At 47.8% G+C, this 18,643-nt stretch overlaps 1 protein-coding gene across 1 annotated transcript in view; it reads left to right on the top strand.

Moving 5' to 3' along the window:
• The window catches only part of plekhg7 (pleckstrin homology domain containing, family G (with RhoGef domain) member 7), a 79,064-nt gene that overhangs the window by 45,429 nt on the left and 14,992 nt on the right, over positions 1 to 18,643 (top strand). The window contains exons 3-11 of the mRNA XM_055653573.1: positions 858 to 883; positions 4,852 to 4,906; positions 5,381 to 5,461; positions 7,763 to 7,858; positions 10,488 to 10,622; positions 12,088 to 12,183; positions 14,269 to 14,352; positions 17,663 to 17,773; positions 18,268 to 18,442. Coding sequence (XP_055509548.1) covers positions 858 to 883; positions 4,852 to 4,906; positions 5,381 to 5,461; positions 7,763 to 7,858; positions 10,488 to 10,622; positions 12,088 to 12,183; positions 14,269 to 14,352; positions 17,663 to 17,773; positions 18,268 to 18,442 — 859 coding nt within the window. The remainder of the gene's footprint in view (positions 1 to 857; positions 884 to 4,851; positions 4,907 to 5,380; positions 5,462 to 7,762; positions 7,859 to 10,487; positions 10,623 to 12,087; positions 12,184 to 14,268; positions 14,353 to 17,662; positions 17,774 to 18,267; positions 18,443 to 18,643) is intronic.

Raw genomic sequence — 18,643 nt, 5'->3', positions numbered from 1 at the left:
TAGAATGATAGGGACCAAATGCAGGCAAATGAGACCAGCATAGATGGGGGTCTTTTGGTCAGCAAGGATGAATTGGACTGAAGGCCCGGTTCCATGCTGTGTGTGGACAGTGTGTCAAAGGACGAGAAGCGGAAGCCAAGATACCGAATGGACACGACGCAGAAAAGCCAATTGACGGACATGACGTCTCCGCCGACGGGATTTGTCCGAGACCTTGTCAGCGATTGGTCCAGACCCCCGCGTCCATCACATCACTGGCCAGGGGAGATGGGAGCGTGGGGGGGGGGGGGTTTAATTTTCCTTCGTCGCTTTTGGACTGTTGAAGATCGTAGAGTGGATTATTTTTGTAAGCGTTGATCTACCGCGGTGCGTGGGGTTTAAAGGCTGCAATCTCTCTCTCTCTCTCCCTTGCGTTCTTTCTCACTCTCTATCAATTTTCAATTAAAAAAACTTTATTGGCATGATAAAATACACCGTTATATTACCAAAGTATAAAACATAACATACATATTTAAATATATAAATACAAGTATACAGTGCATGGATAGATATGTCCCTGTACATAAACTCGCAATAGACCTACCTGCAGGTTTGTAGGCTAATTGGTTTGATATCATTGTAAATTGTCCCTAGCGTGTAGGATAGTGGTAGGATCGCTGGTCGGCATGCACTCGTTGGGCCGAAGGGCCTTTCTCCGCGTTGTATCTCTAAACTTAAACAAAACTAAACTGGATTTGAAGATGTAATTATTGATCATAGCTCGCTCAGTTTGCTCTTGTCTGTGAAAGATTGCATGGTTATAAAATCCTCTCAACTATTTGCTCCACCTCATGATTCTTTTTCTGTTCTCTCCCCAGAATACCCAAGACTCAAAGCCTGAAAGGTAAGGCCCTCTAAATTAAAGTGATATTATTATTATTATTATTATTATTATTATATATTATTACCATTCCGGAAGCAATACGGGTCAAAAGCAGGTATTTGGGACTTGCTTAGACGGGCATCTTGGCCGGCGTGATGCGTTAGACCGTAGGGCCTGTTACTCTGCTGTATGACGGGCAAGTCGCCAGCACGGAGACACAGCGCCAGAGCTGCTGCCTCACAGCGCCAGAGACCCGTGTTCGATCTTGATTACGGGTGCTGTCTGGAGCCGGTACGTTCTCCACGTGACCCGTGTGGGTTTTCTCCGGGAGGTTTCCTCCCACACTCCCACATAAACTAAAACTAAACTAAATTCCAAAGATGTACAGGTTTGTAATTGGCTACGGTAAAAAAATTGTGAATTATCCCTAGTGTGTAGGATAGTGTTAGTGTACGGGGATCATTGGTCGGCGCGGACTCGGTGGGCCGAGGGGCGGCTTTCCGCGCTGCATCTCTAAACAAAACTAAACTAAACCTCACTCTATGACTCGAATAGGAGGTACATATAATTCCCACTGCCAGCAGGTTCTAGTTCAAATCACACACCACCACAGTAGTTCAGAAGTAGATCCCCATTCTTTTCATCTATATTGAGTCTAATTCCCAGAGCACGCTCCCCAACAGTGCTCGGGTGACACCTATACCAAGTAGTTCAAGTCTGCTCACCATCCTCATCTCGAAGGCAGTTAGGGATGGTCAATATATGATGGATGTGCCAAAAACACACAGCCCAATCAACATACGAGTAACCGCTCAGAGCTTACTTCAAAAAACGGATTAGATTAGATTAGATTAGATTAGGTGAAGCAGCGTCTATGGAGCGAAGAAAATAGGTGACGTTTTGGGCCGAAACCCCGAAGGGTTTCGGCCCGAAACGTCGCCTATTTCCTTCAGGGTTTCGGCCCGAAACGTCGCCTATTTCCTTCAGGGTTTCGGCCCGAAACGTCGCCTATTTCCTTCGCTCCATAGATGCTGCCTCACCCGCTGAGTTTCTCCAGCATTTTTGTCTACTTTCGATTTTCCAACATCTGCAATTTATTGTACGTCTATTTTTTTTCATGCTGTTATTATGAGTGATGTATCTTTAGTCTTTAGAAATACAACATGGAACCAAGCCCTTCGACCCAACAAGTCTGCGTGGACCAGCGATTACCCCGGACACTAACACTTTCCTACACACACTAGGGACAATTTATAAATTTTACCAAAACCAATTAACCTACAAACCTGTACGCCTTTGGACAGACAGCACCTGTAGTCAGGATCGAACCTGGGTCTCTGGCACTGTAAAGGGCCTCTCCCACTGTACTGTACGAGGTAACTCAAGAGCTCTCCCGAGTTAAAAAAAAAAAATCAAACTGGTGGTAAGTACGTAGAATGTACGTAGCAGGTAGGTCGGAGCTCGGGACGTCTCTTAGCGGCTCGTAACCCTGGAACTCTCTGCCACAGAAGGTAGTGAGGCCAGTTCATTGGCTATATTTAAGAGGGAGTTAGATGTGGCCCTTGTGGCTAAAGGGATCAGAGGGTATGGAGAGAAGGCAGGTACAGGATACTGAGTTGGATGATCAGCCATGATCATATTGAATGGCGGTGCAGGCTTGAAGGGCCGAATGGCCTACACCTGCACCTATTTTCTATGTTTCTATGTAACTCTAACGGCAGGTACTCGGGAAACGCGGTAAGCTCGTGATGATTTTTGTCCACGAGAGCCCCGAGTACCTACGAGCGGCCATTACCGTAATTCTCCGAGTTCGAATCAGGGCAAACTCTTGAATTAGCTTGTACAGTGGGACAGGCCCTTAAGGCAGTAAACTCTACCGCTGCGCCAACGTGCCGCCACCGTCTGTAACGCAGGAACGTCATTGTTCCGGTACATGTCTGGTGCATGTGAGAAATAATCTCACACGAGAGGGAATGTGATCATTCTGCCTGAAAGGATGGGGTTTTGCTCTGTTTAGTCAATGGAGTAAATATCCAATTCATCTCTTGTGCAGCTTACAATTTCAAAAGTAAGGTACACTGAAGCAGCAATCCCAAACAAGTGGATGCATTCCACACATTTAATACAAGCTGACAGTCTGTAAGAGGCGGTGGACAAAAATGCTGGAGAAACTCAGCGGGTGAGGCAGCGTCTATGGAGCGAAGGAAATAGGCGACATTTCGGGCCGAAACCCTTCAGGGTTTCGGCCCGAAACGTCGCCTATTTCCTTCAGATTCAGATTCAATTTTAATTGTCATTGTCAGTGTACAGTACAGAGACAACGAAATGCATTAAAATGCATTAAATGCATCCTTCTCTCCATAAACGCTGCCGCACCCGCTGAGTTTCTCCAGCATTTTTGTCTACCTTCGATTTTCCCAGCATCTGCAGTCCCTTCTTAAACAGCCTGTAAGAGACTATTATTTCCGAGCAATGATTGATTCGTGGCAGCCTGGAGATAAAATGTACCAGTTCAATGGACTGTTTGTTTCTATAACATCATGGAAAACCCTTCTGTCAAACTTAATTGGCCATGAGGCACCCCAGCAATGAACTGATTGACAAATAATTATCAGGTGGAGTTTTGTAACCATTGCAGTCACAAGGCAACAGTAACGCAGGGCAGTGTTTACAGAATCTCTCTGATTATATTTCAGCATTCCTTTTCCCTATTTAAAAGAGCAACTGGGCGGTAGGGTTGTGCAGTGGTAACGTTGCTACTTTACAGTGCCAGAACTGTTGTGGTTTCCTCCCACACTCCTAATACCTATAGGCATGTAGGTTAATTAGCTTAGGTAGAATTTGTAAATTGTCCCTAGTGTGTAGGATAGTGCTAGTGTACGGGGATCGCTGGTCGGCGCGGACTCGGTGGATCAATAGACAATAGATGCAGGAGTAGGCCATTCGGCCCTTCGAGCCATTCAATGTGACCATCCCCAATCAGTACCCCGTTCCTGCCTTCTCCCCTGACTCCGCTATCTTTAAGAGCTCTACCTAGCTCTCTCTTGAAAGTATCCAGAGAACCGGCCTCCACCCGAGGCAGAGAATTCCACAGACTCACAATCCTCTGTGTGAAAAAGTGTTTCCTCATCTCCGTTCTAAATGACTTACCCCTTATTCTTAAACTGTGGCCCCTGGTTCTGGACTCCCTCTACATCGGGAACATGTTTCCTGCCTCTAGCAGTGTGTCCAAACCCTCAATAATATTATATGTTTCAATATAATCCCCTCTCATCCTTCTAAATTCCAGAGTGTACAAGCCCAGCCGCTCCATTCTCTCAGCATATGACAGTGCCGCCATCCCGGGAATTAACCTTGAGAACCTACGAACAGCTAGTTTCCGCGTAGTATCTCTAAATTAAAACTAAAACTGAAATTCCTCCGATACTCCCCCCCGTCAACTAGAGAATGATCCTGAGCTACTATCCACCTCCATGGAGACCCTCAGACTATCAGTGATTAGACTTTACTGGACTTTCTCCTGCACTAAACGTTATTCCCTTTACCATGTACACTGTGAATGGCTGGATTGTAATCATGTATAGTCTTTCTGCTGACTGGTTAGCACACAACAAAAGCTTTTCACTGTACCTCGGTACACATGACAATAAACTAAACTCTAAGCTCTAGTTTAGTTTAGTTTAGATTAGTCTAGTGTGGTTTAGAGATGCAGCGCAGAAACAAAGAATATTTGTGTACCTTGGTACTTATAATATTGAAGCATTGATCTGCAATAATGAGTGTTAATCCAGCATTGGGCTGGTGCTGTTAGATCCGTCCTGTTCTGCCAAGAAGTTGTCTCGACCCTGAAACGTCACCTATGCTTTTTCTATAGAGATGCTGCCTGACCCGCTGGGTTACTCCAGCTCTTTGGTGTCTCTCCACTGCCATAGTTCTTGGTGTGGCATGGGGTTGTAATCCGCCGTGTGGCGTGCGTTTGTCCACTACAGGCACCCGTCCACCCGCAGAGACAGCTCCGTGGTCGTTTGTTTACCCGGACTCGAGGTGTGTGTGTGTGTGTGTGTGTGTGTGTGTGTGTGTGTGTGTGTGTGTGTGTGTGTGTGTGTGTGTGTGTGTGTGTGTGTGTGTGTGTGTGTGTGTGTGTGTGTGTGTGTGTGTATGTATGTGTGTGTGTGTGTGTGTGTGTGTGTGTGTGTGTGTGTGTGTGTATGTATGTGTGTATGTGTGTGTGTGTGTGTGTGTGTGTGTGTGTGTGTGTGTGTGTGTGTGTGTGTGTGTGTAGTGTGTGTGTGTGTGTGTGTGTGTGTGATGTGTGTGTGTGTGTGTGTGTGTGTGCGTGTGTGTGTGTGTCTATTTTTATGAATTTTATGTATGAATTTCATTGTCTGGGACGTGCCAATAAAACCCTCTCAACTCTTGACCCGACTCTCCCCATAACCCCCCCCCCAACACCCTTACCAATCAAGAATCTATCAATCTGCATAGACTTGGCCTCCACACCCTTCCACTATCAGGTGAGATTTTCAAATTCTAACACCATCCCATTTTTTTCTTTCAGAATCAAAGAAGTTGAAATGGCCCTTCACAAAGCGAGGACAGGTAATGGTTTTTGCCTTAATACCACGTTTCATATTGCGTAGTTTCCATGCGTGTGAAAACTGGTGCAGATTGTACTATGGAGTGTGAGACAGAGTGTGGGGCAGAATGGGGCTTGGATGATGGTGACAAACATGACACAGACTGTGGCACATATTGAACGAACAATGCTTGCACACTGAAAAGCTTGTGTCGAACATCCCCAGAGAACACTCATATGTACACCATCTATCATGTGGGCAGGGACTGTTCCATGTGAAAATGGGTTAGTATGGGTGTCAGGGCTTATGGGGAGAAGGCAGGAGAATGGGGTTAAGAGGGAAAGATCGATCATCCATGATTGAATGGCGGAGTAGACTTTATGGGCCGAATGGCCTAATTCTACTCCTACCACTTATGAATTTATGAAAACATGAATGTTATCCCTGTAATGCTGATGTTACAGTCTAGGAAGGAACAGCAGATTACAATGAAGATAGACACAAAGTTCTAGAGTAGCTCAGCGGGACGACAGCATCTCCGGTGAAAAAGGATGGGCGACGTTTCAGGTCTGAAGAAGGGTCCCGACCCGAAAACATCACCCTTCCTTTTACTCCAGACATGCTGCCTTACCTGCTGAGTTACTGCAGAACTTTGTGTCTATCCCTGATGTTACGGGCTCTCTACTTTCATGCCAACATCTTGCGATAAATACTAATATATAATTAATAGGTGTTTAAGAAGGAACTGCAGATGCTGAAAAATCGAAGGTACACAAAAAAGCTGGAGAAACTCAGCGGGTGCAGCAGCATCTATGGAGCGAAGGGTTTCTGAAGAAGGGTTTCGGCCCGAAACGTTGCCTATTTCCTTCGCTCCATAGATGCTGCTGCACCCGCTGAGTTTCTCCAGATTTTTTGTGTACCTATAATTAATAGGTGTTTTTCTGTGGAACCGGTATTAATTAATATCACGGGTTATTAATGTTAGGGATTATCTGACCTTCCAACAATGCTCTTTCGTCGATTCTTTCCACACTGTTGCACTGAGTTGATCGATATTATCGTGTTCTTTGGACATCTTTGTATGACCCAAGATAGACAATAGCTACAGGAGTAGGCCATTCAGCCCTTCGAGCCAGCACCGCCATTCACTGTGATCATGGCAGATCATCCCCAATCAGTACCCCGTTCTTGCCTTCTCCCCATAACCTCTGACTCCGCAATCTTTAAGAGCCCTATCTAGCTCTCTCTTGAAATCATCCAGATAATTTGCGTCCACTGCCCTATGAGGCAGAGAATTCCGCAGATTCACAACCCTCTGTGTGAAAAATGTTTTTCTTCATCTCCGTTCTAAATGGCTTACCCCATATTCTTAAACTGTGGCCCCTGGTTCTAGACTCCCCCAACATCGGGAACATGTTTCCTGCCTCTAGCATGTCCAAACCCTTAATAATCTTATATGTTTCAATAAGATCCCCTCTCATCCTAAATCCCAGAGTGTACAAGCCCAGCCACTCCATTCTATCAACATATGACAGTCCCGCCAACCCGGGAATTAACCTGGTGAGCCCACGCTGCACCTACGCTCCGAATTTCGTTCAAACCGAAAGGTCTGAATGACAATAAAGGAATCGAATCTAATGTAATCTAAACCTCTGTGACTTTATGAATGGATGAAGCTCCTAGACTGACACAGCATGGAAACCGGCCCTTTGGCCCAACGTGCCCATGCCTACCAACATGCCCCATCTTCATTCGTCCCACCCGTCCATGTTTGGCCCACATGCCTCCAAACCTTTTCAGTCCATGTACCTGTCCAAATGTCCTTGCATCAACTACCTCCTCTGGCAGCTTGTTCCACACACCCACCACCCTGTGTGTTTCCTGTGTCTGTGCTTTCCCACCCCGTGATAGCTTTGCACCCCCTTGCGTGTATCGCGGTTCATTTTTGCGTTTGGCTCGGTGACTCGAAGCAGCGTAAAAGTCACAGTCCAGCCAATCCAACCCTTCACTCAGCTGGAGTCAAACCACTTGCTTTGGACACCATGTTTCAGGATAGATGCTGGCAAGCTGGAGAGGGTGCAGAGAAGATTTACGAGGATGTTGCCAGAACACGAGGGCCTGAGCTGTAGGGAGAGGTTGAGCAGGCTGGGACTCTATTCCTTGGAGCGCAGGATGATGAGGGGTGATCTTATAGAGGTGTACAAAATCATGAGAGGTATAGATCGGGTAAACCCACAGAGTCTCTTGGCCAGAGATGCTGCCTGACCCGCTGAGTTACTCCAGCATTTTGTGTCTTATCTTCATTTTATGTTCTTGATTCCAGATTAAAGTGAAGCAAAAGCCACTGAGCGAGCTGGAAAACCTCCTGGCAACATTTGAGATCACAGAGCATGACGATCACGGCTTACACCAGTACAAGGTACGCGCTCCAATGCCCAGGCAGTCTCTTCTGGTAAACCTCCTCTGCACCCTCTCCAGAGCCTCCGCACTCTTCCTGTAATGGGGCGACCAGAACTGCACGCGGTGCTCCAAATGGGCCCTCCCCAAAGTGAGCTTCTTTCCCACCGTGGAGATGGAGTGGTTAGCAGTTCATCTCTCCCTCATGAATGAATGAATGAATGAATGAATGCTTGATTGTCACCTGTAACTAGTCACACTGAAACCCAAGGTGTGCAAACAGTCTCCACATAAAGGGCACCGACAGTTATAAAGTATCCCGCACCTGGTCCTCATTTGTTCACCCCTCCCCCCCTCCCTCCCGAAACGTTGCCTATTTAAAGGGCACCTCCAGTTAGATGCTGCCCGCACCGTCCTGAGTTTCTCCAGCACTTTTCCCTACCCTCGACCCCCCCCCCCCCAGCATCTGCAGTGTCCTTCTTAAATCTCCTTCACCTGCTCACCACGGCCCTGAGAGAGAGTGGATCTCCCTGACTCCTATCTTACAGTTGTGTCTCCCCTCTATTTTTTTCAAACGATCGGCCCCAAACTCTGGATTCTCCTGCAGCGGGTAAACCGCTCTCCACACCCACCCTGAGGAGACACTTTGAGATTTTGCAAACCCTTTATCACTCTTCCAAACCCCAGCGAATACCAGCCCAACCTGCCCAATCATTTCTCCGCAGACATTTCCTCCATCCCATTCCAGTTCTCCATCCAATAAACCGTATCTACGGATCTAAGTATTTACGTGGCGCAGCGGTAGAGTTGCTGCCTCACAGCGCCAGAGATCCGGGTGCGATCCTGACCGCGGGTCCTGTCTGTATGGAGTTTGTACGTTCTCCCAGTGACCTGCGTGGGTTTTCCTCAGGTGCTCCGGTTTCCTCCCACATTCCAAAGAAGGTTTACATAGAAACATAGAAATTAGGTGCAGGAGTAGGCCATTCGGCCCTTCGAGCCTGCACCACCATTCAATATGATCATGGCTGATCATCCAACTCAGTATCCCGTACCTGCCTTCTCTCCATACCCTCTGATCCCCTTAGCCACAAGGTTCACATCTAACTCCCTCTTAAATATAGCCAATGAACTGGCCTCGACTACCCTCTGTGACAGAGAGTTCCAGAGATTCACCGCTCTCTGTGTGAAAAAAGTTCTTCTCATCTCGGTTTTAAAGGATTTCCCCCTTATCGTTAAGCTGTGACCCCTTGTCCTGTACTTCCCTAACATCGGGAACAATCTTCCTTAATCTAGCCTGTCCAACCCCTTAAGAATTTTGTAAGATTCTATAAGATACCCTCTCAATCTGTCCTAAATTCTAGAGAGTATAAACCAAGTCTATCCAGTTCTTTCTTCATAAGACAGTCCTGACATCCCAATATCAGTCTGGTGCAACCTTCTCTGCACTCCCTCACGGGCAATAAGTCCTTCCTCAGATTTGGAGACCTGAAAACTGTACGCAATACTCCAGGTGTGGTCTTACCAGTGAGACCCTGTACAACTGCTCCGGTTTCCTCCCAGTCCAAACCTCCCTGCTCCTATACTAATCCTTTCGCTATGAAAGCTAACATACCATTTGCTTTCTTCACTGCCTGCTGCACCTGCATGCCTACCTTCAATGACTGGTGTACCATGACACCCACGTCTCGCTGCATCTCCCCCCCGGTTGATTGCATTCGTCGAAACATGGCGAACCCCATGAAGTTTGCAATCTCACACCCCATCCCTAGTGTGCGTGTGTGTGTGCAGGATAATGTTAGTATGCGGGGATCGTTGGTCAGCGCGGAATCGGTAGGCCAAAGCACCCACGGGATCAAGGGGAGAACATACAAACTCTGTGCAGACAGTGTCCGTGGTCAGGATCGAACCCGGGTCTCTGGCACTGTGAGGCAGCAACTCTACAGTGTCGCCCTAAGTGTGAAATAGTGTATTTCGCTCTTGATGCTTACAGTCACTAATTGTAGGATTAGATTCAGATTCAGATTCAGATTCAATTTTAATTGTCATTGTCAGTGTACAGTACAGAGACAACGAAATGCATTTAGCATCTCCCTGGAAGAGCGACATAGCAAACGATTTGAATAAATAATAATAAGTGTCCGGGGGGGGGGGGGGGGGGGGGGGGTGTTTGGCAGTCACCGAGGTACGTTGTTGAGTAGAGTGACAGCCGCCGGAAAGAAGCTGTTCCTCGACCTGCTGGTTTGGCAACGGAGAGACCTGTAGCGCCTCCCGGATGGTAGGAGGGTAAACAGTCCATGGTTGGGGTGAGAGCAGTCCTTGGCGATGCTGAGCGCCCTCCGCAGACAGCGCTTATAATCTATAGCAGGCTCTGCCTCAAAAAGACAGCCAGCATCGTCAAGGACTCACATCCCCCTCTAATTCACATCGAACATTGGGACGAAGGCTCAGGAGTCTGTAACCCATGTGACCTCCAGGTTCAGGAACAGCTTCCTCCCGACAACTATCAGGCTCTCGAACAACACACAATAAAAACTAAACCATGAAGTGTGGAGTGTCTTTGGTTGCACCGGGCTCTATTGCACTAGTATTATGGGTATTAGTTTATTCATTCATTCATTCATTCATTCATAATCCTCCTTTTGCCCTGTCAGGGCAAGAGCTGGCAAGAGGTGCTGAAGCATCAGAGCGGGTGTGGGCAGAAGGAGAAGAAGCTGCAGGAGGCCATGTGGGAGATCTTCACCACGGAATGTACCTACTTCAGGGATCAGCTCCTGGTGATGGAGGAGGTGAGACTTTCCATTGCTTTTCAGAAAGCCTTTGATAAGGTCCCACACAGGAGATTAGTGGGCAAAATTAGAGCACATGGTATTGGGGGTAGGGAATTAGCCAATAGACAAGAGACAATAGGTGCAGGAGTAGGCTATTTGGCCCTTCGAGCCAGCACCGCCATTCAATGTGATCATGGCTGATCATCCCCAATCAGTACCCCGTTCCTGCCTTCTCCCCATATCCCATGACTCCGCTATTTTTAAGAGCCCTATCTAACTCTCTCTTGAAAGCATCCAGAGAAACTGCCTCCACCGCCCTCTGAGGCAGAGAATTCCAAACTCACCACTCTCTGTGAGAAAAAGTGTTTCCTCGTCTCCGTTCTAAATGGCTTACTCCTTATTATTAAACTGTGGCCCCTGGTTCTGGACTCCCCCAACATCGGGAACATGTTTCCTGCCTCTAGCGTGTCCAAGCCCTTAACAACCTTGTATGTTTCAATGAGATCCCGTCGCATCCTTCTAAACTCCAGAGTGTACAAGCCCAGCTGCTCCATTCTCTCAGCATATGACAGTCCCGCCATCCCAGGAATTAACCTTGTAAACCTACGCTGCACTCCCTCAATAGCAAGAATGTCCTTCATCAAATTAAGGGACCAAAACTGCACACAATACTCCAGGTGTGGTCTCACTAGGGCCTTGTACAACTGCAGAGTTGACATGGATCAGAATTGACATGGATAGAGAATTGGTTGGCAGACAGGAAACAAAGATTAGGAATAAATGGGTCCCTGTCAGAATGAGGAGGAGATTCTTCAGTTAGATGGTCCCACACAGGTGGTGAATCTATGGAACTCATTGCCTCAGAAGTTTGTGGAGGCCAAGTCATGGATATTTTTTAAGGCAGAAATTAATAGATTGTTGATTAGTACGGGTGCCAGGGGTTATAGAAACATAGAAAGTAGGTGCAGGAGTAAGCCATTCGGCCCTTCGAGCCTGCACCTCCATTCGATATGATCATGGCTGATCAACTCAGTATCCCATCCCTGCCTTCTCTCCATACCCCCTGATCCCTTTAGCCACAAGGGCCACATCTAACTCCCTCTTAAATATAGCCAATGAACTGGCCTCAACTACCTTCTGTGGCAGAGAATTCCAGAGATTCACCACTCTCTGTGTAAAAATGATTTTCTCATCTTGGTCCTAAAAGACTTCCCTCTTATCCTTAAACTGTGACCCCTAGTTCTGGACTTTCCCAACATCGGGAATAATCTTCCTGCATCTAGCCTGTCCAACCCCTTAAGAATTTTGTACGTTTCTTTATGGGGAGAAGGCAGGAGAATGAGGTTAGGAGGGAAAGATAGATCAGCCATGATTGAATGGCGGAGTAGCCTTGATGGGCCGAATGGTCTAATTCTGCTCATGAACATGCATTCATTCCATCCTGGCTTTTACAAGTTTCTCACAATCTGTTTCTCATTTATAGGTTTTCCTGAACACTTTGACATTTCTGCAGAGCGGGGGTTGGCTGCTGGATGTTGACCCGCGGAGACTGTTTGCAAACCTGAACGAACTGTCCAAGGTAACCTGGACGCTGGGAATATAATAATAATCATACACAACCCACTGAGTCCCCACCAACCATCAGACACCCATGTATACTAATCCTACACTAATCCGAATATTACTCTCCCCTCATCTCTAGAGTCAGTACAAAGGCAAGAGGCCAAATGGACTCCTATTAGGTAACAAATGGTGTGGCGCAGCGGTAGAGTTGCTGCCTCACAGCACCAGAGTCTCTGGTTCGATCCAGACTACGGGCGCTGTCTGTACAGAGTTTGTACGTTCTCCCCGTGACCACGTGGGTTTTCTCCGGGTGCTCTGGTTCCATTTGTAGGTTAATTGGCTTCGGTAAAAATTGTAAATCCTCCCTATTGTGTAGGGTAGTGTTAGCGAACTGGGATCGCTGGTCGGCACGGACTCGGTGTGCCGAGGGGCCTATTTCCGCGCTGTATCTCCAAAACTAAAACTAGAACTCCCCCCCGGATATGATTTTACACCTGCTCACTTTAAGGGTCAATTCTTTTGATGTGGGAGGGAATCAGCGCAGCATGAGTGTGAAACGTGCAAACTCCGCACAGACAGCAGCCAGGGTCAGGATTGAACCTGCGTCAATGAAGCTGTGCTGCTTGATGTGGAGAACGTTTCGTAGTGGGATATACCTGTTACTAGCTGAGATTTGACCAAATATCAATATCCCTGGTGTGTAGAATGGGCAGATGTTTCCAAGGCATAACACTCTAAAACACATCCCAGTGGATTAGCACCCAGGTAGACCCCAGATCCTTACCCTTTACTCTGCAAAATGTGTATAACTGCACAGACCACAAACCTGTACCGAATCTTGACAAGAACTACCCCAGGTAGTTTTGGTAGTAGGAATGAAGGCGTAGACTATTTTCCAAATGGGGAGAGGATTCAGAAATTGGAGCTGGATAGGGATTTGGGAGCGCTGGTGCAGGTCTCCCAAAAGGTTAATTTGCAAGTCGAATCGGTAGCAAGGAAGGCAAATGCAATGCTAGCGTTTATTTCGAGATGACTAGAATACAACAACGTGGATGTTAAGCTGCAGCTTTATAACTCACTGGCCAGACTGCATTTGGGTTATTGTGAGCTGTTTTGGGCCCCATATCTGAGGACGGATGTGCTGGCGTTGCAGAGGATCCAGAGGAGGTTTACAAGAAAGATCCCGGGGTTGAGTGGGTTAACATATGATGAGCGTTTGACGGCACTGGGCATGTACTCGCTGGAGTTTAGAAGGATGAGGGGGAGGACCTCATTGAAACTTACCGAATAGTGAAAGACCTGAATAGAGTGGATGTGGAGAGGATGTTTCCACTAGTGGGAGAGTCTAGGGCAACGAGAGTCATAGAGTGATACAGTTTGGAAACAGGCCCTTCGGCCCAACTTGCCCACACCGGCCAACATGTCCCAGCTACATTAGCCCCACCTGCCTGCACTTGGTCCATATCCATACAAACTTGTCCTATCCATGTACCTGTCTAACTGTTTCTTAAAGGTTGGGATAGTCCCAGCCTCAACTACCTCCTCCTCTGGCAGCTTGTTCCATACACCCACCGCCCTTTGTGTGAAAAAGTTACCCCTCAGATTCCTATTAAATCTTTCCTCCTTCACCTTATATGTATGTCCTCTGGTTCTCGATTCCCCTACTCTGGGCAAGTGACTGTGTGTGCCTACCCGATCTATCTGTTCTCCAGAGATACTCCCAGAGCTGCTGAGTTACTCCAGCACGTTGTGTCTTTTTTTGTAAACCAGTATCTGCTGATCCTTGTTTCGACTTCAAAGTGTGCATCTCCCCGATCTATTCCTCTCATGATTTCATACACCACTATACGATCGCACCTCATTCTTGTGCGCTCCAAGGAATAGAGTCCCAGCCTGCCCAACCTCTCCCTATCGCTCAGCCCCTCGAGTCCTAGCAACATCCTCGTAAATCTTCTCTGCACCCTTTCCAGCTTGACGACATCTTTCCTATAACATGGTGCCCAGATTTACTTGGAGAATGCGTTGTGTGCTTCTAAAGTCCGCGCGTTGTACATCAGGCGTTACTGTAGGCATAATCATCAGCTTTGTTTCATCTTACTAGGTGAGTTTGGACTTCCTGACCAATCTGCGGGATGCAATTGAGAGCTCCTGGGATCTATCATCTCTACTTGCCGTGCTGTCAAAGGTACTTGATGCCTTAATGTTCCGTTAATATTCAGTGATGCCTAAATACGTCACATGCACAACATAAAAAAAAAAAAAGAAGAGAGACGACCATTTACTTGAAGCTTTCTTTAAAAATAGTTAAATCAACCACTAAGGGTGGCACAGCTGGTAGAGCCACTGCCTCATAGCACAGCGGTAGAGTTGCTGCCTTACAGCGACTGAGACCTGGGTTCGATCCTGACTACGGGAGCTCTCGGTATGGACTTTGTACGTTCTACCTGTGGGTTTTCTCCGGATGCTCCGGTTTCCTCCCACACTCCAAAGATGTAACGGTTTGTAGGCTAATTGACTTTGGTAAAAATTGAAAATTGTCCCTGGTGTGTGTGTAGGGTAGAGTAAAGGGCCTGTCCCACTGTACGAGGTAATTCAAGAATTCTCCCGAGTTTTAAAAAAAATCAAACTCGTGGTAAGCACGTAGAATGTATGTAGCGGGTACGTCGGAGCTCGTGGATGTCTCGTAGCGGCTCGTAACGCTAACAGCTGGTACTCGGGGAAACGCGGTAACCCGTGATGTTTTTTCAGCATTGTGAAAAATGTCCACGAGAGCCTCGAGTACCTACGAACGGCTTTTACCATAATTCTCCGAGTTCGAATCAGGGGAAACTCGGGAGAACTCTTGAATTACGTCGTACATTGGGGCAGGCTCTTTAGTGTGCGGGGATCGCTGGTCGGCATGTGCCAAAGTGGCCTGTTTCTGCGCTGTATCTCTAAACTAAACCAGGTCTGATCTTGACCTTGGGTGCTTCTATGTGGAGTTTGCACGTTCTCCCTGTGACTGCGTTGGTTTCTTCTGGATGCTCTGGTTTCCTCCCATGTTGATTAATATCCACACTGTATCTTACACTCATTCCTGAGCAATAATTCTAATGTCGCTGTCAAACGTCAGACACCAGGTGACACCATTTGTTCTTTACTGACCCTGTACATTGAGAATGAACACAGCCCAGAGTCAGGAGCTGACGAGCTGACAGCCTGTATGGCCTCAGCCCCAGGCTAAGCTGGAAGGAAAACTCTGCCTTTCAGGAACATCTGAAATGCCAAACAAATGAGAGGCCTGGATAGAATGGATGTGAAGAGGATGTTTCCACCAGTGGGAGTGTCTTGGACCAGAGGGCACAGCCTCAGAATAAAAGGACGTACCTTTAGAAAGGAGATGAGGAGGAATTTGAATTTCTTGAGCCAGAGGGTGGTGAATCTGTGGAATTCATTGGCGGTGGAGGCCAGGTTAATGGATATTTTGAAAGCGGAGTTTCACCGGGTCTTGATTAGTACGGGTGTCAAAGCTTACGGGGAGAAGGTGGGAAGAATAGGTCAGTCAGAGCTGACTTGATGGGCCGAATGGCCTAATTCTACTCCTATGCTCCATGATCTCATGATTTACAAAAACAATAATTTTTTTACTTTTTTAAAACAAGTGAAAAAATTAATAAATATCTCAAACCAGAACATCTAAAAACATTTGAAGAAATTGACAATGCTACCTGGATAGTTAGGTTTAGAGAGAGATTCAGAGTGGAAACAGGTCCTTTGGGCCACCGAGTCAGTGCCGACCAGCGATCACCCGTACACTGGTTCTATCCTACACACTAGGGACAATTTACTAAAGCCAGTTAACCTACAGGCTTACATGTCTTTCGAGTGTGGGAGGAAACCGGAGCATCCGGGGAAAACCCACAAGGTCACGGGGAGAGCGTACAAACTCCATAAAGGCAGCACCCATAGTCAGGATCAAACCTGGGTCTCTGACACTGTAAAGGCAGCTGTGCCACCACAGGTGATAGACAACACTTCTATGGGTCAGCACTGCAGGTATTGAGTCAGTCCCACCGCAAATTGGAGGAGCAGCACCTCATATTTCTCATGTGCAGTTTACACCCCAGCGGTATGAACATTGACCTCCAATTTCAAGTAGTCCCTGCTTTCTCCCCCCATCCCTGCCCTCCCACAGCCTACTGTCTCCGCCTCTTCCTTTCTTCTTCCCGACCCCCCCTCCCCATCCCCCCACCCTCACATCAGTTTGAAGAAGGGTCTCGACCCGAAACGTTACCTGTTCCTTCGCTCCATAGATGCTGCCTCACCCGCTGAGTTTCTCCACCATTTTTGTCCACCACTGAAGATATTGAGGTTATCCGTTAAGATGCGTCATTGCCAGAGATTGCCCCCAACTTCCGCTTGTACCTGTACTATGTAGCAGGTACTACATCAGGACCAGTTAGACAGGTACATGGGTAGGACAGGTTTAGAGAGATATGGGTCAAACACAGGCAGGTGGGCCTAGTGTTGGTCGGTGTGGGCGTTGGGCCTGTTTCCTCAATATGACTCAGTAACTTGTGATGCTGTACAGGTCCTGTCATATTCAATGGCATCCACTTAATTGAGCCGAGCCTCCAGCTTGTTGTGGAAGATGTCGACCAGCATCCTAGCGGAAAGCGTTGCTTCCTTGTTAAAGCCCTGTCCCACGGTACGAGTTCATTCCAAGAGCTCTCCCGAGTTAGAAAAAAATCAAACACGTGGTAATCAGGGAGAATGAACGTAGCGGGTACGTCGGAGCTCGGGGACGTCTCTTAGCGTTAACGGCAGGTACTTGGGAAGACTCGCTAACGGCAGGTAAGCACGGGAAGACTCGTGAAGATTTTTCAACATGTTGCAAAATGTCCACGAGAGCCCCGAGTACCGACGAGCGGCCATTACCGTAAATCTCCGAGTTCAAATCAGGGCAAACTCGGGAGAGCTCTTGGAATGAACTCGTACCGTGGGACAGGGGTTTTATGTTGGTGCTCACAGCTGCTTGTGTCCAACAGTCACCGATAGTTCTGAGAATTCCTTTGAAACAGTGATGATTCACAGGAGACCTTCTGCACTCAAACGCATCAATCTCTAGATTGATCGATAGACACAGCATGGAAACAGGCCCTTCGGCCCACTGAGTCCACCTTGACCATCTGTTAACTATGTTATATTACTTCCCCATCCACTCCTTACACACTGGCGCCAGTTTACAGAGGGCCAATGAACCTGCAAAACCCCCATGTCTTTGGGATGTGGGAGGAAACCGGAGCACCTGGTGGGAACCCACTTGGTCACAGGGAGAACGTGCAAACTCCACACAGACATGGTCGGGATCGAACCCGGGTTTCTCTTGCAGTGAGGCAGTGGCTCCAGCAGCTGCACCATTGTGGTGACAACAGGCAGCTTTATATTTTCATATCACTGATTCTGGGGCAAGGGAGAGATTGTATGATGTGATTGTGTATAATGGTTGCCTTCAGTTTCAGGGCTGTGTGTGCAGTTGTCATCAGAAGTATTGCCTGAACTATTCTTCAGCTAATTTCTACCTCAATAATCTGAAGACAAGGGATGACTTTGGGATCTTCCTTAAGGTACAGTATCTATTCCTATCCTCTAATGATGTCCGTAGTAAGACCCAGTTTTACCAAGTGTCAAATCTGGCATTAGATCACCGACCATCAGATTTACTTTAGACTTAAGAGATACAGCGCGGAGACAGCCCCTTCGGCCCACACCGAGTCCGCACCCACCAGCGACCCCCCCGTACACTAACACTATCCTACACACTCTAGGGACAATTTACAATGTTTCCGAAGCCAATTAACCTTCAAACCTGCATGGCTTTGGAGTGTGGGAGGAAACCGGAGCACCCGGAGAAAACCCACGCAGGTCACGGGGCGAACGTGATACCTCCGTACAGACAGCACCCGTAGTCGGGATGGAACCCGGGTCTCTGGCGCTGTGAGGCAGCAACTCTACCGCTGCGCCACCGTGCCGCCCATGCTGTTGACGTGCCTTGCGTGCCGTTCCCCACTGTTCCCACAGCGCTATCTCACTCTCTGTGTGTTCTCTTTGCACGCGGCAGTGGTGCGAGCAGAAGGGCCAGTGCAAGCGACTGCACCTCTCCGACCTGCTGGTCTCGCCACTGCAGAGGCTGACCAGATACCCGCTCCTCCTGAGGAGTCTCTGCAACAGATGCACGGAGGCGGGTATGAAGCAGGAGATCGAAGCCATCGTGGAACGCGTGGACAACTCGATCTGTGAGTACACAGTCCTGTCTCCCGCGGCTGCTAGTCCTCATGGCTGGTGCTCTAACTCAGTAGAAACCTACTGGTTTAGTTTAGACAATAAAGCACGGAAACAGGCCCTTCGGCCCACGACCCCGCGCCCACCAGCGTCCCCCGCACAATAATACTATCCTACACCCACTAGAGACAATTTACACAAACACCACAGCCAAT

This window comes from Leucoraja erinacea, chromosome 22 (assembly GCF_028641065.1).
Source record: "Leucoraja erinacea ecotype New England chromosome 22, Leri_hhj_1, whole genome shotgun sequence".
Taxonomy (NCBI): Eukaryota; Metazoa; Chordata; class Chondrichthyes; order Rajiformes; family Rajidae; genus Leucoraja; species Leucoraja erinaceus.
This window is presented reverse-complemented; position numbering and strand designations above follow the sequence as displayed.